At 44.0% G+C, this 23,533-nt stretch overlaps 1 protein-coding gene across 1 annotated transcript in view; it reads right to left on the bottom strand.

The window, feature by feature from the left end:
- SRRM4 (serine/arginine repetitive matrix 4) overlaps positions 1-23,533 on the bottom strand; it is a 147,424-nt gene that overhangs the window by 29,338 nt on the left and 94,553 nt on the right. The window contains exons 2-6 of the mRNA XM_053588846.1: positions 14,815-14,961; positions 10,474-10,560; positions 7,806-7,877; positions 4,244-4,270; positions 2,450-2,500 (exon numbers count right to left, since the gene is read on the bottom strand). Of these exons, the coding sequence (XP_053444821.1) occupies positions 2,450-2,500; positions 4,244-4,270; positions 7,806-7,877; positions 10,474-10,560; positions 14,815-14,961 (384 nt within the window). The remainder of the gene's footprint in view (positions 1-2,449; positions 2,501-4,243; positions 4,271-7,805; positions 7,878-10,473; positions 10,561-14,814; positions 14,962-23,533) is intronic.

The following is a 23,533-nucleotide window of genomic DNA, read 5'->3' as shown; positions in this document are numbered from 1 at the left end:
ATCAAATAGAACAACAACAATGAGTATTGCTACCATTAATAACAGTATTACTATAGGTTATTTCAGTGATCTCTAAGTAAAAATAACCCAAAAGCAGTGGGATTAAGGTTGTATAAAGAATGTTAATGGTTTGGGTCAAGCCAAAAAGCCAGTGGGAGTTAGAGATGACTCTATCAGGAGGTAACATGGTTATCCTAATAAAGGACTCAGGGATTCTTCTAATGTAATCATCAGACAAGACAATATCCCTTCCCTACTGAAAGTGTCCAATGACCTTTGTGTCAACTATAAACTCTGACCTTGAACCCCAGGCACCTTCAGGAGCAAGTCCCTGCTGTCTGGCTTCTTTGCTTGAAATCTTCCACCCCAACCTGGCAGGCTCAAGCAACTCTGAGCTGCTTGTGTTCTGGCTCACACATTTCCCAGCTCATGATGTCCTCGTGATGATGATGGTGGTGTGAGGATGATGACAGGTGACCTGTATCTAATACAGACTTTGCTCCAGGCACTGTATTCTAAGCATTTTTCTTAAAGAAATTCATCTGTTCTTCACAACCTCTGAAGTAGGTTGTCTTATTATTCTCATCTTACAGATGAAGAAACTGAGGCACAGAGAGTTGAAACCACTTGCCTAACCTTGCCTAACTTATACTCTAGAATGCTCACTTCCCATCCTCACCCTCAGCTGAGACATCCCCTCCTGCAGGAAGCTGTCCTCACCACTAGGCCGTGTGCCCAGTGCCAGCATTTGCATAATGCCCAGGCTGCCATCTGCAGAGCTGGGACCTGCCCTGTGTCTGACTCCTGGGCCTCACTGCTCTGTGAGCTGCTTCAGGCCAGGACAATGTCTGGCTCATCGCTTTCCTTGGGCCCACCACAGGCCAGCCACACATTAAGGCCTCACGAATGCCAGTGGTCACTTGCTTGGAAGCTGTTCTGACTCCGGGACTTGGCAAGAATAGCCACCATTCATCTTCAGGATGCTGTGTTCTTCTTTTTCTCTCCTGCCTCTTGTCTTTTAGCTTGCACGAGATTTCTGATGCCCTGGCAGCAATTTTGGGGGCTCATTCTGTTCTTGGCTCACAAAGTGGCCCTGGAGAGCGTGGCCATTTTGCTGCCCTTTGGCAGGAAGTCCTTGTCTCAGTGATGGTCCTCCCGGAGCTCTTGAGGTCCGGGCCCAGCCCCTGACCCTGTGGCTGCCTGTCCCGGGGTTGCACTGAACAAATGATATGAGCTCTCTAAGAACATGAGGTCTGTCTGTGCTTAGCATGAAAGCACATTCAATACACAGGGCCAAGAATTACCTTTTGACTTGAACCAAATAAGTCTGATGACAAGGAAGTTCTTCCCTGAGCAAATCCAAGACTTTACTGCTTTATTCTAGAGCATGTTACATGGGCCCCTGTGCTGCTGGCTTTAATGCCCTCCTTCATACTGACCTTGGGCAAAGAGACCCTTTGGGACAGCAAAGCTGGGTGCCCTCCCTCTGCGCCCCTGCCCCCTCTTTCCCTTTCCCAGCAGCCAACTACCTTTCATTGTATTGACTTTGATCCTTTCTTTAGAAGCTTCTTGGAGGGAGATAAAATATTATTTGATTGGAAAACACTAACCTTTCCAGGGTATAAAGTAGGTGGGTTGTAACCAAATTTACTTTTAATTTGGCTGAAAACTGAACTCTGCAGGCAGCACCAGCTGATTTGAATTTCTACTACCAGCTATAAACTGGGAAACAGCTGGGGATAGGAACTTCACGAATGTCTCCACCCTGGAAATCCAACAGCCAGGACACAGACGCGCGTGTAGGTTTACACATGTGCAAACATGTGACCATGACCACCATGCACACACAGCACACATGTGTGCACAGGCAAAAACAACTACACAGCCCATGTACATGTAATGCACACAAATATGGAACCAGTGTACAGACACAGAGCTTAGAATTCACACACATTGGCATGCAGCGTGCCTGCACATACTGTCCACGTTCATGCTCACACAAGCACAGGCACACGAACGCATTCATGTGAACGCAAAAATATACTGCATATACATTTGTATATGTTTGCACACATTGCATACATTTGTGTACTCAGTGCACACAAATGTTTCTATGGCGTAAAAATGTACAGACTTTTCCAAACAATGTACATACTAACACAATGACACTGCGTATAAATATATGACCATGTACACACAAAGTGCACGCCATGCACACTGTACATTTCCATGCACACACAGACACATCACATACACACAACCTCCTGCACTCACGCACACCAAGACCCACAACTACAAGTACATACTCAGTTCTCTCTCTCCCTTTCCTTTCCCTCTCTTTTCCCTCACCCCTCCTTCCCCTGTTTATTTGGCAATTCTCACGTGATGGCTATGTCTCCAACTCCCCAAACCAAAGAGTAGTATGATGCTTTGAGTGGTATCTACTTACTGTTTTTTGTGCCTCTTCTCTTCCCTTCTTTTACTTTTTGGGCTAGAGGAGCTAAACAAGAAATGGCCAATTAATTGAAAAATGCAACATTCCAGTTAAAGATAAAAATAAACAAGTAGTTAAAATGCTTAACACACAGTGTTCTATCCAGGCAGTTTCAGAACGGGCACCTCTCACTGCCCCAGACAAGAAAAGTTGCTGCCAACGTTTTCATGCAGCAGGTTCAGCTAGAAACAGCAATTCATTCACATATGCTGAGAATGGGATGCAGGAAATGCCAAGGTGAGCATGGGTGGGTTAATAATAACAGTGGTAAGAAAGATAATAGTAATGTCTGCCATTTGGGGGCAGGCTTTATGATAGGCGAGGCATTCAGCTGAATACTTTATGTCAACAATCTCCTTTAGTCCTCCCCACAGCCTACGGGTAGAGGCACACTCTAATAAGTGCTCACTTTATAGAGGTGGAAATGGAACTGCAGAGGGACTAAGAAACTTGCCTAAGATCACAGAAATGAGCTGGGATGTAACCTCAGACCATGGGTTCCCAGAGTCCATGCTCTTTCCTCTGTTCAAGAGAAGAGAATGGGATATCCAGAAAGATACATAAACCCCTATGGACCTTGGTAGACTCTGAAATGTTTTGCCCATTAATATTCAAGTACCTGGGTTTAAACTTTTTCTTTTGAGTCAGAGGTCTGGGGTCCGAATAGCATAAATAAGGACGACTCAGAGTCCCAGCGTGATGGAACAGCAGTCAGGGAAGGTGAACGCTATTTGACAGCAGGTTTCAGTGGGCCACCAAGAACTCATTACCAGCCTAGGTCTTGGGAAGGGGAAAACTTATTTCATCCAACTGAATCACAGCTTGAAGTTAGCCACAGGGACCACGCCCACGTTGAAACTCAGCTTGGGTCCTCACTGAATGTTTCAAGTAGCTCTGCTTCTTAGTCGCCATGTGACATCAGGTGAATTACTTGTCCTTGCTAAAACTCAGCTACCTCAACCATGACATGGGGCCACTACTCAGGCAGGCTGTGGAGCTGAATGGATGGTGACGTTGGCAACCGAAGTCTATTTATTGGATAAACAATGAAAGGGTTTTGCATTTTGCAAACTGCTCTAGATTTGGCTGTTATGATTTAAGAAGCCAATGTCACCTGTCCTGACCCTCCTCCTGACAGATTTAGGTTAGAATTTTGGCTCTGCTACCTTCTGCTCTGTCTGTGGACATTCCGGTTCCATATCCTATCTTAGTCTCAGTTTCCTCATCTGTAAGATGGGAACAATAAACATATCCAGTACACAAAGTTGTGGTATGGCATGCACACGTGGAAGGGGCTTGCTCAGGACCCAGCGCAGAGTGAGCACCCCTAGGCGATAGTTCTATTTGTGCTCACACAATGTTTCCAGTATTCCAGCACTCGGCTTCTCTTCCTTGGCCAGTTTGGGGAAGGTTTTAATGGGGGATGGGGATGACATTCACCTACATGCCCCAATTCAAGATTCTAACCAGTGGTGAAGCAAACAGTCTGGCGGAGGGAACAAGACATTCTAGGGGTGGGATGGCATTAGTAGGGGTTAGTTCTGGAGCAATCATCCAGCCTGCTGGAAGGCAGAATCTGGCAGGGAAATCAGCCCAGGCCTTCAAATTGGAGGAAACTGAGCCCGGGAATTTGGAGGGGGCGTGTTTGAGAACACAGAGATGGAGACTGAGAGTGGATCTAGAAGTTGTCCAAAGCCAGCGGGGAGGGCAGGAAGCTGAACAGGTGGCCGGAGGCAGCAAGAGTCTTACCTGTGCCTTCTCTTCTTGGAGAATGACCTGATTAAAGAAAACAAACAAAAAAAGAAGACGAAAGGAAAGAGAGAGGGGAGAGGGAAAGAGAGGGAAGGTGGACAGGAAGGAGAGAAGGGAAAAAAAGGAGAGAGGAAGGCAAGGAAGGAAATATTATAAATACAGGTGAGTTTGAAGTTTCTTTCCCTGGGATGAACATATCAGTGTGCTTGAGATCCTGCTATGTGGCTCCAGGACACCTCCTCCTCCTCCTCCTCGCTTAGATTTCAAAGAATATAAGAGCATCCTGCAGATGTTGATTTGCATTCTGAATTTCCAGATCAAAGCCTACCAAGGTAGGCTTCCATCCTCCCCTCAAATTGTCAGTAAGTCTGTCCTGGATGAGGCGGCGTGAGGGGGATATGAGAGTCCTCCGCCTTTCCCCTTCTCCCAATCTCCCTGTCATCTTCTCCCTCCCTACTTACAGATTTTTCCTCCCCTTCCTTCTCCTTGTCATCATCACATGATAACCAACTTCTAAACATGGAGCTCTCATTCAGTCTACCCCAACCCCGTGGAGTACTACCAACAACTATTTTACAGACAAAGACACTGAAGATCAGAAGTTAGTTAAGTTGCCCCGGGTCACACAGTTTAGGCTCCCGTTCAGATGTCATCTTCTTTCTGTAGCATTTACTGAGCCCCTCAGGCTGGTCAGATGCCTCCTCTCTGCTTCCCCTAGCTCTGCATGAGCTTCAGAGCTTATCATTATTAAGAGTACAGACCTCTCTGTATTGTAATTACCCATTTCCCCCACTAGACTGTAAGCAGTTCAAGGGCAGGGGTTGGGTTTCAGTCACTATTGTTTTACTGGGACTCACAATCCTTATTTGTAATAACGTAATGAGTGTTCAGTAAATAGATGTGAAAAATAAATATATATTTGTTTTTTTTTTTTTTGAGACAGAGTCTCACTTTGTCACTCGGTAGAGTGCTGTGCTATTGCTCACAGTAATCTCAAATTTGGGCTCAAGTGATGCTCTTGCCTCAGCCTCCCAAGTAGCTGGGACTACAGACGCCCACCACAATGCCTGGCTATGAGTATTTTTTTTTTTTTAAACTCTGAAGATGGGCTCGGTTGTTCATGCCTGTAATCCTAGCAGTCTGGGAGGCTGAGGATCCTTTTAGCTGGGCATTGTGGCAGGCGCCTGTAGTCCCAGCTACTTGGGAGGCTGAGGCAAAAGAATCACTTAAGTCCAAGAGTTAGAAGTTGCTGTGAGCTGTGACGCCACAGTACTCTACTAAGGGTGACATAGTGAGACTGTCTCAAAAAAAAAAAACACCAAAAAACAATAACAAAAAAACCCTCAACTTGAAGCCTCGTTGATTGAGGAGGTAAGGAAAAAAAAAAAGAATCTCAATGCTTCCCCTACCACTAGCTCTCCCACTTTCAAAAACATTCACCATCATTAACCAAGCATTTCAACGACTTGGAGAGGCTGGGCCAGGAGTAGGGTGGTGCTCAGGAGGTCAGGGTGTGGGAAAGACCCTGAACAGAATCTCCCTCTTAGTATCCCCTACTCTGATAAAGCTCCAAGTCTTAGGCTGACCATAGCTGGCAGAAAAAAATACCTGTGTGTAACTTCCGGCACAGACTCTTTCTCATGAGAAGAAATCCTTGAATGAGAAGCCAGTTGGCTTCCAAGATTCAGAAAATGCCAGGAAGGCTACGTTAACCAATATGACGAAAATATGTCAAATGGTCTATAAAACCGGTGTATGGTGCCCATGATTGCATTAATGTACACAGCTTTGATTTAATAATAATAATAAAAAAGATTCAAATATGGGAAAGTTCGTCTTCTCCCAGCAGATGAAGGTGACAAAGTGGCAGTCTAGATACAGTTCATGGGCACTGGTGGGTGGTATTGCCTCTACAAACAACTCTATGCAGGGAAGGATTTCCAACACCAGGTTAACAACATTTTATTAATTGGTTTGCTCATGTCTTGAACTGAACATAAACTCAACATCCATTGGGAAGTCTAGGCAGGAGTCTTAGATTATTTCAGCAACAAGGGCTGAGATGTGGCCAAACCCACAGACTAGGAAAAGTCACACTGGATGGAGCAACTTTGTTTATATATTTTGCATTTAATATTTTTGTAAGATGTAAGGTCTTGCTCTGACGCCCAGGCTGGAGTTCAGTGGTGTCAATCATAGCTCACTGTAACCTTAGACTCCTGGGCTTAAGCTATCCCCTCATCTCAGCCTCCTGAGTAGCTAGGACTATAGGTATGTAATATTATGCTTAGCTAATTAAAATTTTTTTTTTTGTAGAGAAGGAGTCTTACTGTGTTGCCCAGGCTGGCATTGAACTCCTGGTCTAAGTTATCCCCCCACTTTGGCCTCCCAAAGGGCTGGGATTACAGGCATGAGCCACTCCCCACAGGGCCTCACCCCCCACCCCATCTCTCACCCCCACCCCCGCCTCAACATTGGAGCAACTTTGAACTGGGCTTGAGATGCAAGGGAAAACCCAAATGACCACTTACCTTTGGTTCTGTTGTTAATTGCACAAGTAATCCACAATTGATGTAGGAAAATTGGAAAATATAGATAAGGAAAAATAAAATATAAACCACTCTCTCCCTGTCACCCACAGCCAACTGCAGTGAATAACTTATACAGGGAGCTTCAAACTCCCTGCCTCCAGGGGCCAACCAGGCTTTGTAAATGGGTGTAAATGGGTGTAACCGAAGCGCCCACTCTGTCTTAATGCACAGCAGCCCCTCAGCTGCATCTGAAGGCTGCGTGTGGGAAAACTGGCCTAATGAAGACAGGCCTCTGACTTTACAGGGGGACGGGACCGCTGAATTTTTCTATTGCAAAATCTTCCAATTGTAAAATGTTGGCTTGGCCCATGAACCACAGATCTGAGCCTTCTGGTTTATATATCCTCCCACTCTTTTTTTTTTTCTTTGTTTCCTGCCATAAACTCACATGTGTGTGTTAAGTGTGTGGGTGCATAGTGGACACTTCAGGAACATGTGTCCAGTTCATAACACCTTTTATCTATTGTCCCTGCCTCCACATCCACTAGGATAGGAAATTCCAACACAGTCATGTTTGTTAACATGATCTCAACCTCCACGATGCAATTGGACCAATCAGAGAGGTCTTTCCTTGGGAATGTGGAATAAGGAACAAGACAGGGAGATTCAGAGTCTCCTTGCAGCTCGGCCTACAACATGGAAAGACGGGCAGGGTGCAGCCGTGTCCCGACCCATGGACTGGGAAACAAAGGGGACTGAGGAGCCTCCTTAGGTTTTATCTACTCTCCTCTTCTTGTTCTAGCACCTGGCCCTGGCCTGGCTGGACCCTGAGACACTCCTGATTTATTCCAGTCTGAGTTAGCATTAATGGACCTCTGGTTCTCCCAACTTAGACAAGTTGCAACTACATAATAAGACATACATACAAGTGTCATAAACAGGGTGTGAAATACTCCCAAATGACGTTTGGGGTACCATCCCCTGCCTCCCTCCACCTGGCTCTATTTGTAGGGAAGGCAAGACAATACCTGTGTCGCTTGTGTTTCTTGGAACTTTTCTTCTTCTTTTTCTTGACAGGCGATGGGCTATAGGATGGGGACCTGCCAGGAGAGGGGAGGCATGCTTCAGAGGGAGACTCTTAAAGGTCTGGGTTGGTTTCAAAGGGACCCTTCCCAGCCCCTAGATAGGGTCTCAACTCTTACAAATACATAACACTGATACTAGCTTGCATTTGTTTTAACCATTACCTTGTGTTTACAAACATTATCTCATTTAATCCTTCCACACACTTCTTAGGTAAATACAATTGCTACTCTCCCTTTTCAGACAATGAAAATGAGATTCAGGCAGGTGAAGTAACCTGCCCAAAGATGCATACAGCTAGGAAGTGGATGAGCTGCAATTCAAATGGAGACTTCTTTGGTCCCATAAGTTTTGCTTTCAATCTGCACGTCACCCATAGCTGTCCTATCAAGTGGCTGCAAAGGCTTCTTTCTGACTGCTGCTCTCCCTGTGAACTGCACCCCATTTCTTATAGTCTTTGGGTCTTTCCTCTGCCCCCGGATGTTTTCTCCTTGGTAGGATTAAGCTCTGGAGGAGATCTCATCAGGCTGCAGGGGGAGGGGTGGTGCCATCAAAGGGTCACCTGAGAAACAGAGCTACCCTAGGTCCTTTGATGATGCATCAAGACTGGGGCTTGGGTGATCCAAGATGCCATCTCAGTGCTACCACCAACTCACAGAGTCACCTTGGACACCTCATGGCTCAACTCTAGATCTCTTATTTCCTCACTAACAAAAGACCAGGGTTGAAACACATCAGAGGTTGCAAACTCAATGCCAACAGACCCCTGACAGATAACATAAATGACACAGGCTGGGTGGAATACAGTAGGGAATGGTGCAGATGGTGGTAAACCAGAGAGCGCCTGACTACAGGGGGTGGCTCCTTCTCAGGTAATCCCAAGGTCCTGTGTGGGAACGCAGACCTGGGTTTCTAGAGCATCTGTCTTTTCAATAGAAGCTTCTAGAAATCCATACTTACATATGAAATCTCCTAATTTGTAAATGTTGATTGCCAATTAAAAGACAAAAAACACTTTGCAGGTCAAAACATGTGTGCAGAGAAAATGGCTGAGGAGCTATTAAAAAATCATAATATTTGACCCCAAATCTGTGTTCAGTGGAGATTTATCAAATGAATTAATGAATTGGTTAGTGAATCCTGATGCCTGCAGTTTTCTTCTTTGAAGTTTCCTCTGGCCCACCCCTCAAATCAGGAATCCAAGCCGCTTCTATCTCCTACCCTACAATGACTAGAACTCAGTCTCCATTCACATTTCCTTCTGGGTCCTCCTTGTGCCTGTCCTTTTATAATGAGGTTTACTGGTATCTGTTAAACAAGATTCCGGAAAACCTTGAGTCATCAGGCACTGCTCTCTATTGCCCCCTGCGGGCTTCTATAAATACTGCCTCAGAGGTTTGGTAAGGTTTTCAGCCGGCAGCCCTAAGGGTCAAGCCCACTTCTCTGGGGCTGGCACGTTAGGCATGCTTTTAATTTAGTTAGTGGCAATCTGCAAGCAAATATAGAAATCGTTTTTTTTTTTTTCTTGAGACAGTCTCACTTTATCGCCCTTGGTGGAGTGCTGTGATGCTACAGCAACCTCAAACTTTTGGGCTCACATGATCCTCTTGCCTCAGCCGCCCAAGTAGCTGGAACTGCAGGTGTCCACCACAATACCCAACTACTTTTAGAGATGGGGTCTCACTCTAGCTCAGTCTGGTCTCAAACTCCTGAACTCAGGCAATCCACCTGTCTTGGCCTCCCAGAGTGCTAGAATTATAGGTGTAAGCCACTGTGCCTGGCCCAGAAATGTTTTAAAATATAACATATTTTAAAAGGGGCTTAGTGCCTTTAGCTCAGCAGCTAGGCTGAGCCAGCCACATACACTGGAGCTGCAGTGTTTGAACCCAGCCTGGGCCTGTCAAACAACAATGACAACTACAACCAAAAAAATAGCCAGGCCTTGTGGTGGGCACCTGTAGTCCCAGCTACTTGGGACGCAGAGGCAAGAGAATCACTTAAGCCCAAGAGTTTGATCTGTGATGCCATGGCACTCCACCAAGGGCAACATAGTGAGACTCTGTCTCAAAAAAAAAATATTTTAAAAGGAATTGTACATAGAAAAAATGCATAGGTAGGAAAGAGTCAATTGCAGACAGAAAAATATAAAATTTATTAACTGGGGGATTTATCTTGGATTGGGGGGGTTCCCTCTCTCAAAGCCTTTCTTTTCTTATTTCTGAAATGGGGATAATAATGCTTGCCTGGTGGTCAGAAGTAAAAGAGATAATGGAGATCACAGCATGTCAATAGCCCTTGGCATTGTGTTAGTTCTCTAAAATAATTCAGTATTCATGCTAAAGACTATGCTTCCTGTTAATTAATCATTTAATTAATCACCAGATACTGTGACAGCTGCTTTCAGATCTATTTCTCATCTAATTTTCACATATTCTTAAGACGTAGATGTTATCCCCATTTTCTTGATGTGAAAACAGGCACAGAGAGGTAAAGTGACTTTCTCGAGGTCACACAGCTAGTCAAGTGGCAGAGAGGGGATTTGAACCCAAGAGGAAGTCACTGTCTTACTTCAAAACCCATCTTTAAGGTTTACCTCCCCCTTTGTGCGCTCACCTCCTTCTCTTCTTCCTAGTGGATTTCTTCTTTTTCTTCTTCCCCCTGGAGGAAGGCAGTGGTGTCAATTCTTTGTCCCGGGAGGCACTGCAAGGAACAAAGAGTTGGGCATTAGAGAACGCGGGGGTTCCCCAACCCCCAACTGGTAGTGGCATAGCTGGGGAAGGACCAGGATCGAGGACTCATAGCTAATGTCTAATTACCACCTCATGGCTGATTCGGTCACACTTCAAGATTAAATGCCTCAAATAAGGGCTTAATGCTGACCTAATGAGACAGATGCTGTATGTTACCCAAACACCCATTGATTATTTAAAACATAGTTATAGAGGTTAACTACTCCTTAATAGATTTATTATTGAATTTGCAAATGGCTCACCTTGGTAAATAAATCACTTTTTAAATAATTAATAGGAAGGTCTTCCCTCTCCCTTCCCAATACAACGTGTCTGTAGTTCGTGCTGGAAATTTAATAGGCATCGGAAGGTATGTTAAATAGCAGCTGATTATTCAAAGTATATTTGCCAAGGTCTAATGTAACGAGATACATATCTTACATTGCTTCACAGAACCTCAAAAACCTCTGCTCTTCAGAATAATTATTTCCTGTTCAATTAAATTCAAATGCTCAGGCTGCAGTTAAATGAAGTCAAGTTATCTCTTTTTATAATTGGGACAGGCTGCAGCGATTTTAAAAAACACTATCCCATGGCAAAGAGAGATGGTTTTGGATAAAAAAACTGCCTTGGAATCGAAGCGTGCCAACTCAGTTGAGCCTCACTGGGAAAATATATTAATAATAATATTATTGTGATCATTTTAGTAGCAACACAATTAACATTTATATACTTATATGTGCCAAGTGTTTTACATATTATGATATTCACAAAATATTTTGAGAGTGGTATAACTTTTATTGTTTCATTTTACGGGTGAAAAAACTGAGGCTTAGGAACTTTAACTTACCTGATGGCCACATAATTAGAAAGTTGCCAAGCCGGGATTTGAACTCAGGCCTGTGTGAACTTTCCCACATAACAAGCTGCCTTCTTGAACTTGTCTGTGTGGCCAACCATCTAGAAATTACCCAGCTCTTTACAGAACATCGCAAAATACTGCCATGTTTAATTCCATTTTAAGTATCTGGATCATTATGATTAGTAGAAAGAATGGCAAAGTGGTTAGAACATATGTTGAGGTCTCTGTATCTCTAATAAATAAGAAGTCTGTATCTATAATGTTTCAAAAGAGTCACTTTTAGCAGGCTACAAATATTAAATAAATGTAATAGGCATTAAGTACTTCTCTACTTAACTGCACTTAGGTGGAGACCAATTGGTGTTTGTATAAACATGGCAGGCCATTCCACATTTTTCCTGGAAAAAGCACTTGACATGGAGCAAAAGCCTAATAAATATTTGTTAAGTGACCACGTGATGGATGAATGAATGAATTAATTCAGCTACTTGTTAAATCACCTCATTTCCTACAAACACCTCCAAGTGAAACGGCTGCCAGGAACGTGAGGGTTAAAACAAATGAAGGGATAAAAACCTCAAGGGAAAAAAAAAAAAAAAAATTTTGAAAATGTGTCTTAAAAAAAGGAGGAAAGGTCCCATTGTTTCAGTCAACTACTCCAACTTCTGGAACCCCAGGGGCCCAGGGGAGCAGGGTTTGAGAACCACTGTTCTAGACTCAGATTTAAGCAATAGGGTCAAACTGAGAAATCTCTTGAAACTGGATAGATTTGAAGTCTGCCTTTAACCCGGCAGGTCTGCGTTTCTTTTACTCTTTCCTTCCGCTGCACCTGCTCTCCTAGGTGTGCCATCATAGAGGGGCTGGAGGGAGCAGAGGAGAGTTCAGCACACCTGGTTATGTGGGCAGGGGTCAAGCACACAAGGCTGATGGACAATGCAGTTATGTTTATAGTGGTCAAGGACAGTGATAAGTAATGCGGCAGTTAAATATGCACTGGCTGAGTTAAATGTGCAGAAGTTAAGTTTGTAGTGATTAAAAATGCAGTGGTTTAAGTACGCATTGGTGGAGTATGCAGAGGTTAACTGTGCAGTGATCAGGTGCTCAGTGGTTATATATACAGTGGCTGAACATGCAGTGATTAAGTGAATGGTGATTACATAAGCAAAGGTTACATAACCAGCAGTAAGGAATGTTGGCTCAGAACAGGCACACCCAGATTTAAAGTCTGTCTCTCTTACTGCTTAGCTCAGAGACTTCTCTGAGTCTCTTTTTCATCTTCGGCAAGACGGGAATAAACATGAGATCTGTGCCCTGAGTTTGTTGCCAGGAATAAAGGACCCAACTTTGGTAATATGCCCTAGTCTGACACAGAGGGCACAGTAAAAGGGGCTTCTGTTATTATATTAGAATTATTATGACTTCTATTATCACTGTTACGACTGTCATTATTGTGGTTTCCTTATGTCAGAGTGCCAGTTGCAGACACACGTAATCAAGTTGGGAAAATAGCATCCTTCTTCAGAGTTTCACACCCAGAGCCTTCTCTTTTGATTCTGTGATACTATAATATTTTTTGAGAACTTCTATATTCTAGGTCCACTGCCAGGATCTGTACATGCCTGATCTAATTTAGTCCTCACCCTGACTTTGAGCATTAGATCTCAATATTCCCATTTTACAGTTGTGAATACTGAGGCCTGGGAAGGAAGAACTTGCTCAAGGTCATGCTGTTAGTAAGTGGTAGGGTCCAGATTTGTACCACAGATTTCTCTTTGGCCATCTAGGAGATTAATGATTTTAAAATAGGGAAATTCCTTTTCTCTTCCCTTTTCTCTCCATCTTCCTTAATGGAAACACCTTTCTTTTTATTTTTCTAGAGAGAACTCTCCAGATCTGAAGTTGAACTTCACTACTCCAAGGTAATAGAATTTAACTGTTTTTCTTTGAAATCCATGGCCTAGCTAAAGTCTGCAGCCGAGATGACAGCCTAGGTGGCAGGGCAGACTGTCCCTGTGAAAGTGACTCCTGCTTCCTAAGCCACTTCTCTCATGTTCTGTAACCACATCTCCTGGAACCAGATTTTCCCAGAGGCCAAAGAAGGGACCAAGCTTTATACACACACACACATACACACACGTGTGCACATGTGTGTATATATATGTGTATATATACATATTTTTTAATTTTGTACCATATATATAAACAGAAGGCAATGGTCAATAGATTTTTTTCCATTATCACCAACAGGATAATGTAGTAAGTTTTATTACAGGATTTAAGATCAGAGAGACTAGAGTTCAAAACTTCACCCTGCCACTTGTTGGCTACCATATTTTGGGCATATTATTTTATCTCCCTGAACTCAGTAAACACATATCTAGTGACAGTTGTATACAGATGCTAGCACAAGGCCTAAGACACAGTAGTGCTCAGAAAGTACTGGTTGGATAACTTAAGGAATAAATATGAAGATCTGGAACTCTGTGCTGAAATCATGATTTGGGAGTAAGTGGTTCATAGAGTTATGAAAACGGAGTGGAACTTGCAGCGTGGTGGCTCACACTTGCAGTCCTAGCTACTCTGCTGAGGAAGAAAGAAGGATTGCTTGAGCCCCAAAGTTTGAGGCTGCAAACTCAAACTCAAACTCATAGCATGTTCTATGATCACACCTCTGCACTCCAGCCTGGGGGACAGAGTGAAAAAAGAAAAAAGAGAGAACTCTGTCAGTTAAGGCCAGGGTCAACAAACTATGGCCCATAGGCCAAACCTAGCCTGACTCTTGTTTGTATGAAATTTTATTGGGGCACAGCAACGCCTTCTTGTTTTGCATAATGTCTATGGTTGTTTTCATGTTACAATGACAGAATTAAGTAGTCAAGACACAAACCATTGAGTTGGCTGGGCCTGGTGGCTTATACCTGTGATCCCAGAAGTTTGAGAGGCCATGTCAGGTGGATTGTTTGAGCTCAGGAGTTCAAGACCAACCTGAGCAAGAACCAGACCCCATCTCTACTAAAAATAGAAAAAAACTAGCTGGGCATTGTAGTGGGTACCTGTAGTCCCAGCTACTTGGGAAGCTGAGGCAAGAGGATCACTTGAACCCAAGAGTTTGAGGTTGTTGTGAGCTATGATGCATGGTTTTCTAACCTGGGTGACAGAGTGAGACTCTGTCTCAAAAAAAAAAAAAAAATCATTGGGCCCACAAACCTAAAATATTTACTATTTTTAACACTATAGAAAATATTTATTGACCCTTTCTGAAAGGTCTGAAAGAAGAATTTGTAAAAGAGAGAGAGGAGAAGTGGCCAGCGAAGTGAACTTCATTTCTATGTCCTCAGCCTTGACTTCCCTGTTAGATCTTACCTGCGTGCTCTGGTGAGGCACAGCTCCCGAAAGGCCTTGTCTCTCTCCCAGCTGTTGGTGCCCAAGGCCTCTGTGGCCAAACGCTGACCCAGTTTTTCTGATGGTCCATCCTGAGCTGAAACCATAGGGCTGCTCTGGGGCTCTGCCCTACAAGGGAAGAAATAAGGAGGCAAAAGTGTTAGGGTATGGAGAAACACTTAATGCTCATAAGTATGCATACACCTCCTGAGATTTCCCAGCTTCCCCAGTTAGGTTGAGGCCATGGTGTTATCTTTGGCCAGTATTCTCTGGCTGGGAAGGAACAGATATCATTGCCAGGTCAATGCAATCAAGATCCATATGCCTTCTCCAGCTCTCTCTTCCTCTGTCATGGTGACTTTGGAGAGCACATATTCTGGAAGGTAAACCTACTTGGTGAAAGAAAGGTACCTGAATCACATCAGACTTTTCAAGAGAGAAATAAACCTTAATTAGGTTAAATCACTCAGATATAGATCTGTTTGTCATTGCAGCATATCCTATCTTATTCTGACTAAATCATAGGGAGATGCTGGAAACCAGCATTTCACTTCTTTTCTCAAGATGAAATTGGAGGCCAGAGCATGGCAGGATTAGTGTAAAGTCCTTTTTGCTATTTATATTCCATTTCTTTCCTTACCTGTGTATAGACCACATATACCCAGATTCAAACACTGTCTTTAGCATTTAGTAGCTTAGAACCTGGGACCAGCCACTTAACATCTCTGAGTCACAGTTTCCTCAGTTATAAAAAGGGGAATAATATTAGTCCATGTATTGTCAAGCTGTTGTGGAGATAATATGAGACAAAGTATACAAAGAAAAAGACCCAAAAAATGTCAGTTTCCTTTGTTTTGACCTCCTTGTGAACCACATCTCCAATATGGTGTCCTTAATGAATATAGGGCTACCTGTTTGGGAGAGCAATTCCCATTAAGGCCTGAAGTTCCCTTCTCTACCACTGACATAGGAGCTCAAAATAATACTGGAGAGTTACTTATGAGTCCCACCTGTTTACCGCAGTCTTTGAGAAGGAAGAGAAGTGTCCTAGTTACTCAGCATTTGAAGAGAATGTCACTCAAATTCCTGGCTTCTAACCAGGAAAAGTCAGGATTCTGAGAGTCACAGGTGTATTTGTTCCTATCTGTGAGCACCTGCTCTTCTTCCTTCAGACCCCAGGTCAAGCATTGATCAAAGGCATTAGCATTTCTCATGCAAACTCCTGCATCAGAGCATTAAGATTGGTTTTAGGTCTCAGGATTAAGGCATCTGATAAGCCCTCTGCTCCTCAGGGACCCTAAGGCAAGCTCAGTCAATGTTGAAGGAAGGGCAGCAAAACACGTCCATCTCTGCCAGCCAGTTATCAGTGCATCTTTAGAGGCAGAGATGGGAGGTACTGCAAGCCCAGGAGGGATGGAGATTCTAATTAGGACATCCTAGCCTTCCTTTCGGCCAAGTGCATGCTTCCAGAACTCCCTTAAACCCTACTGAGCCTCATTTTTTCACGAGATACCACCCTGCTCCACATCTCCTACTATGAGGGTCTGATTACCATGCCTTTGCACCTGTCCATCTAGCTGTATGGAATTCTGGCCTGGCTTTTCTCAGACAACTCAAAGCTTGTGATTTCTGCCAGCCTCCAGCAAGGCTTACCTCTTCCCATACTTATTCTAGGCTATACTGGTTCCCTACGTCTAATTCCTTGAGAGTCCACACTCTGTTTTAAGTGTGGGGATGCTGTGAAGAAGACAGAAATCCTGTGATCACTGAGTTTACATCTAGATGGGGGAGCAGATAATAAACACATAAGCAAGTGAAAATATGGCTTGCTGAATGGTAATAAATTCTCTCTTATGGTGAGAATAAGGCAGGATATAGGGCTAAGGAATGGAAGGGGCTGCTGCTACTTTGTTTAAAATAATTAGGGAAGGTCCTCCTGGGGAGTAACAAGGGAGTAGAGACTTGAAAAGCTGTAAAGTTTGGGTGGTTCAGAAATGTGGTCACAGATTCTTTGACACACTGCCATCAAACCAATAGATAAAAAGATGTAAGTTCATTTATTTCCCCTTGAATCTTAGATGAACATAGTAGCTCACTTTTAATGAAAAGAATGTGGTGGTAGAAGTGATAATACATGCCTTTCAGATTGATATTTCTGGGGGAAGTCAGCCACCACGTTGTGAGGGCACTCGAGTAGTCTCATAGAGAAGCCCAGGTGAAGAAGACCTCCTGTCAACGTTTAGCATCAATTTCCCAGCCATGTGAGTAAGACACCTTGGAAATGGATTCTCCAGCTCCAGCCAAGACTTCAGATGAACCTGCATCCCTGACTGGCATCTATCTGACTACAACTTTGTGAGAGGCAATAAGAACTGCTCAGCCACTCACAGAAACTATGAAATATAATAACTCTTCACTATTGTTTTCAGTCAAAAGGTTTTGGGATAATCTGCTGCATAGTAATATGTAACCCTGCACAGGTATCTATGGGAAGTGGGAAGTGTGCTGCAGGCAAAAGAAATAGCATGTTCAAAGACCCTTAGCATCCTCAAGGAAGAGCAAACAAGGGCTAGAGTGGTAGGAGGTTAGATAAGAGAACAGGTCTTTGAAGGTCATGGGAAGACCTTTGGGTTTTCTGTAGCTGAGAAGGCTTTGAAACAGGAGTGATAGGGTCTGGCTTACATTTTTGAGGAATAACTCTAGTGGTCAAGGGACACTGGATTGAAGGGAGGAAAGGTCAGAGACAGGAATACCATTACAATAGTCTATGCTCATATCAGTGTACTAGCAGGGAAGGTGGTGAGATGTGGTGGGATGCTAATAGATTTTGAAAGTAGTGCTAACCTCATTTGTTTCTGGTGAAATGTAGGAAGAGTAAGAGAGTATGAAAGGAGAAAGAGGCAAGGGTGACTTTAAGGTTTTGAACCCAAGCAACTGGAAAGATGGAGTCTCCACTGAGAAGATGGAAGAAATGACGTAGGGAGCAAACTTTTAGGGGAGATCTAACCTCTTTTCTAAGATACAATAGTTCCTTTGCTCCCTGAACAACAGGTCTTAATAATATATGTTGTTATCATTTGTCTTCTTTCATACTTGGACTTCCTGAGAGTATAACACCTCTTACTGCCCAAGAACCTTCTGCTTGGTAAACACTCAGCAGTATTTGTTCAATGAATCAATAAAGGCACTAATGGTTTGGCCAAAGAAAATATTTATTTTGAAAAGTTAGAAAGGGCTTTTGAAATGCTTTGGACTAATCCCTTCATGTTACAGTTGGTGGAAATGGAGACCCATAGAGAGTAATTAACCCAGCCAATGCCTCAGTCTACTCAGACTGCTCAATCAGTGTCTTTATTCTACCTCACATTTCCTTCAGAAAAGTGATCAACTTTTAAAAAAAGTAATTTATGTATTGTCTAGCAATTTCTTGACACTTAAGACATTCCACTCCACTGTGGCTCACTCATATGACTGGCCAGCTGGTACTGCCTGTTAGCAGGAGGTATCAGTTCTCCATAGGGCTGCTTGAGTGTCCTCATAACATGGCGTCTGGCTTCTCCCAGAATGAGCAATCTAAGAAAGCAAGGCAGAAGCTGCCTTTTGTGACCATGTTGAAAGTCATATATTATCATTATGTCAAGATGGAGATATCCAAGAATGGAGTTTTGAACTCTCAGGGGCATTATAGGAAAACAAGATACAATGGTATATCAGAAGCAATCCCATGACAGGCAAAAACTGAGAGATGATGCCTGGTATTTGACAGGTAACAAATACATGGTGAGTAGTGTTGGCTTGGGGTAGAAGGTCTCAGTGAGGTGTCCAACATAGAGAGCAGAGGCATGGGTTATCTAAAGTGTGGCAGAAGCTGATGGATGCTACTGCCAGAGCCCTGGGGCACAAGAATTAGGGTGAAGACAGTGCCTCCTTTATCATTGCCAGCAGTGGGGGTCAGAATCAAAGATAGGGAGATACCATGATTTGGTGAGGAAAGATACAACGGGGTTGCAGAAATTTGCATTTTTCTTTTTCTCCAGTAGTACTGTTTTAACCTTCTTGGGGTTTTGGTATTTGGGATTTTGGACTAAAACAAAGAGAAATACAACTAATTCTACCAGGCAGACAGGAAGTGCTGGGGTGAGAAGGAAGGGAATTCTCCATAACATAACATTTATAGTCTTCTTTTCAAAGTGTTCCAACACTTTGCTTCTTGGCTTTTTTTTAACTAAAAGAGACACAGAGAACATGTGGGTCCCAGGTTTTCCAAGGCTGGCTCTGATCAGAGGCCTCCAAGGAACTTAGAAAAATACAGATTCCTAGGTCCCATCCTAGATATAAAGGAGAACATATAGAAATTTGCAGCTTAAAGAAATATCACAGGCAATTCATCCTTCTATTGGATCAAGAACAAAATCCAAATTGGTCCTATTGCCAGGACTAAAGGATTCTGCTTAATCTAGCAGCCAATTCTAGTCTCTACTCTGCTTCTAATGCTAATATTCCTCTTCCGTCCCTCATGCTGTTCTGGCCACATGGCCTCTTTGTTGTTCCTCAAAAAAGGTGAAACATTTTCCTGCCTCAGGGCCTTTGTTCTTGCTGTTCCTGCTACATGGCACATTTTTCCTTCAGCTGTTTGCATGATCAGCTCTTTTTCTTTATTCACATGTCACTTTCTCAAGAGCCCCTCCCTGACCCTCTTATTTTATCTTGTTTTCCTCATCACCCGTGATGACAGGGAGTTGCAGTAACCTGCTGTCTTTCTCATAGCATTTGTTCCTATTTGAAATGACCGTTTTGAAATCATCAACCAATTGCCTTCTGGACTAGACCACAAGTTTCATGAGAGGGAGAAACAGAGTCTTTTCTCACTCTGAGTCCTCAGAGGTGACACAGTGCCTGACAATAGTGTAGCTTTTTGTTCACTGAATATTTGTTGAATGAATGAACAAATGAATGAATGGGAAGATGAACAAATGAATTCTGATGATTGATCCCAAGTGGGATCAGTAATTCACAGATGAAGATTCAAATAAAGAAGCAGAGGACCAGGAGGAGGACCAGCCCGAGGCCACTCGGCACTTCTGTGGAATCTGTCTTCAGCCAGGGCCCTCACCTCTCCACAGCCACAGCCTTCATTCTTCCCTGCCTCCTGCTTTGCATCCTTGTAGGGCCTTGAGAAAAATTCTGTGTTCCAATTTTGATGAGGGGTACCTGCAGCTGCCTTGTTTTTCTTGAATGTTGCATTAGAAAAATGCTTAAAAGAAGCTGAGCTCTTCAGGAGACAGCTAAAACAGTGGAGTCAAGGGCCGGCACACTCCACTTCACAGAGGGAGGGGGGAGCCACGAGTGCTGAATTCCTCAAGGCCTTCCTGTGCTGCTCCTGCTAATCAGCAACCTGGATCTTAGATGCTGCTCTCCGTAGCCATGGCAACCAGCAGATTCAGAACCTCTGATAAGAGTGAGGGCTGAACTTTCTGCAAAACTCTCCAAGATGCCTGGTTCCCCAGCCGCTTCCCTGCTTCCACATCAAAGCTTCTGCTCACGGAGGAGCTGATCTGCCAGCTGCTCCCAACAAAGTGCTCATTTGGCCTAGGGTTGGGTGCAGATTCTCTTGCCCCAAGCACTAGATTGAATTAAACACCGTTTTGGGAATCAGAGAAAAATGATTTTGGCATAGGAAGGGACCCCAGATCCAGTCCACTTCTGTGCAGAGTGGAAAGGGGTAAAGGGATTTGCCCAAGGCACACAGTGACTCACATCATATCTCTGGCTGGAGTTGTGGCCTTTTGATTCTCAGTCCATTGCTCTTTCCTCTTGACCATAATGGCAGCTGGCATTTATCAAGCATCCCCTGCGTGCCAGACACTGGGCTGAGCACTTCTCACTCATCCTCTTACTGAGGCTTCCAAAGAAACACGTGAGCAGGTGTTATCATCCCTACTGTGATGGAGAAACTGAGACTCTGAGATATGAAGTGGTAAGAACACCAGATGCCCTGGCTGTTTATAATAATCAACTCAGAGAAAAGGAGAGGAATCTACAAAACACTTGGAAAATGTTATAAGGAAGGGCTAAGAGGGACACAGGTGATCTTGCTGTAAGACAGAGACTGGGTATAAGTGTTTGCAGAGGATTTGTATTTCAAAGTTTGACCTGAATCTTATATTCCAGAAATCCAAATGGCATTTGACCATTAGATTAGGAACATCCCTGACACTCACTGCCTGTATCCTGTGTGTAGAACACTTTCAAACCCAGCACCTCAATCGGTGCCCACAACCCTCTTCAGGGTATGCAGTGTAGTGAGCCTACCTCCCTTGTATAGCTGAAGGCACTGACAGGTGGAGATGTGAAGGGACCTGCTTCCCTCCAGGGCTCAGATTCTTCACTTGCATCCTAGGCTGTGAATGATCCATTCTGTTTGTCAGATACCCATGATCGGCCCAATTCAATAGAGATTGAAGGCTTAGATTCTCATGAGCCTATCAGAAAGCCCAGGACTCATCATGGGTCTGACCTACCCTGGGAATGAGATGGATTTGACCAACTTGTGCCTTGGTTTCTGGGACTTCAGTCTGGGCTGTGTCAATATCCTGGCCTGAAGTTTTGAAGTGCCAAGTCCTTTTTAAGGTTAATCTAGTTAATGAAGCCTGGTTTGGGGTAATCTGCAGGAGCTGAGACTCTTTGAGCTTTGCCATTGCAGCTGGAAAAGGAATCAGAGCTTAGGGGGATGCTGGGGATTCCACAGAGCTGCTGTGGGAGATGTCATTTGGATGCGGGGGCAGTAATGCTTGTTTTAGTAGAAACTGAATGAAAAATCAGAAGTTTTGTGAGGCTGGCTTTTCCTTCATTATGTCATCCATTATTCAACAGTTGTTTACTGAATACCTACTTAGTACAGGAATTCAAGGATCCCAAAGTAACCAAGATGTGTGTGGTCTCTTCTCTCTAGAGGTTCTTCCTGTGGAAGGTGAGAAAGATTCCTAAACTTGGAGTTACAATACAGAATATAGTAAGTTCTCTGATAGAAGCTTATGGAGCCCTGGAACCACAGAAATAGCAGCTTACTCAGTCTGGGGAAAGTTGGCCAATGGCTGTGGAAGGCTAAAAGATGAGTGGGAATTGGAAAAAAGCAATAGCAGAGGCTCAGGACCAGGACATAGCAGTGACCCTTCACGTGACTGCAGAGGATGTGGTAAGTTAGAACATGCAGTTGGGGTGGAGGAAGGTAGGTGAGAGTTGACATCAGGAGGAAAGGCAGGGGCCAGATCTTTTAGGGCCACGTGAACAGGTGTTTTCCAAGCCTTAAGCTTCACATGAGTCACCTGGGGATCTTGTTAGAATGCACAGGTTGATTCCTGAGCATCTGCATCTCTAATTATGTTCAACAAACCACACTCAGAATGCCCAGACTGTGGATTCTACCAAGAATTTGGACTTGACCCAGAAGGCTGAGCTGCACACACAGACATAGCCCTCTATCATGCTTTCCTCAGGCACCTGATGGGAACGGTGCAGTTCAGTTCCCATGGTGGAGGGCATATGCGTGAGCATGTGTGTGTATGTGTGTGCTTTAAACCCTCTGGTATGTGAATAATTGTCCAATTCTCAAGTTCAGGTCAAAGGACAAAAGAAGCATATGGAGAAAACTCAGCTCAGCCAGGCAGGTCATGCTCCCAACCTGCCCGGGTTTTGAACTCTCATCACAGAACACATCTATCCCCTGCCCTCCAATCAACCCCAAATCTATCCAGTCTCTTCTTCCTCCACAGGCTGGCCTGCTGTGTGCCAAACTGCTGAAAAGAGGGTTTGATTGGCTTGTTGGTCATCTGAAGTGCAGGCTGCCCTCAACTTGGGAGTGGGCTGACTTCCAAAATATCATGATTTCCACTTGAACAGGTAATTAGGTTGCATGACAGGTAATTAGGTGGTGCTGGGAAAATGCACAGGGCCCAGAGTCCTACTGACATGGGTTCAAGCCCTGATTCTGCCAAGCTGTGTCACCAAGGGCAGGATAACATCTCACCTTCCAGCTGGGGAGGTTTTAAAGGATCCCTCTCAAATCTTGCTGAGCAGATATGGCAAGGGTGCTGGAGTAGATGCAGGAAGGCCAGTGACAAGTGACTGCCTGACCTACATGAGAGAAGAGGGTGGCTGGAGCCAGTGTCTTTGGCTGCAGTAGCAGTGGTGAGAAGTGTTCAGATTCTGGACATATATTAAAGGGGCAATCAACAGAATTTTATTTTATTTTTTATTTATTTATTTTTTTGTATGGATTTGCTATGGAGGGAAAAAGATCAAGGATGATTTCCATGGTTTTTGGTCTGAGCAACCGGAAGGATATTGCTATCAATTACTGAGCTGGGGAGAACTGCAGGCACAGAAGGGTGTTTTGGAAGGGTCCTCTGGAGCTCAGTTTTGGGCATCTCAGCATTGAGATGCCAATCAGACATTCACAGGGACATGGCGGGTATGGAGTTCAGAGAAGAGATCCAAACTGAGGAAATATGTTTGACAAATGTTAGCATTTACGCAGTATGTAAAGCCAGGAGACTGGATTTTCTGGGAGTCACATGGAAGTTGACAAGGAAAGCTGTAGAAGGAGGTGAGCTCTGATGGCATAAGCTGTGAGGCTTTGGGATAACAAGACGGCTCAAGACAGGGGTCCTAGCCTAGCAGACTGGCTCTTAAAATATACTCA

This window comes from Nycticebus coucang, chromosome 4 (assembly GCF_027406575.1).
Source record: "Nycticebus coucang isolate mNycCou1 chromosome 4, mNycCou1.pri, whole genome shotgun sequence".
NCBI classification, from domain to species: domain Eukaryota; kingdom Metazoa; phylum Chordata; class Mammalia; order Primates; family Lorisidae; genus Nycticebus; species Nycticebus coucang.
The sequence above is the reverse complement of the archived record's forward strand: the minus strand, read 5'-3'. Positions and strand labels throughout refer to the sequence as shown.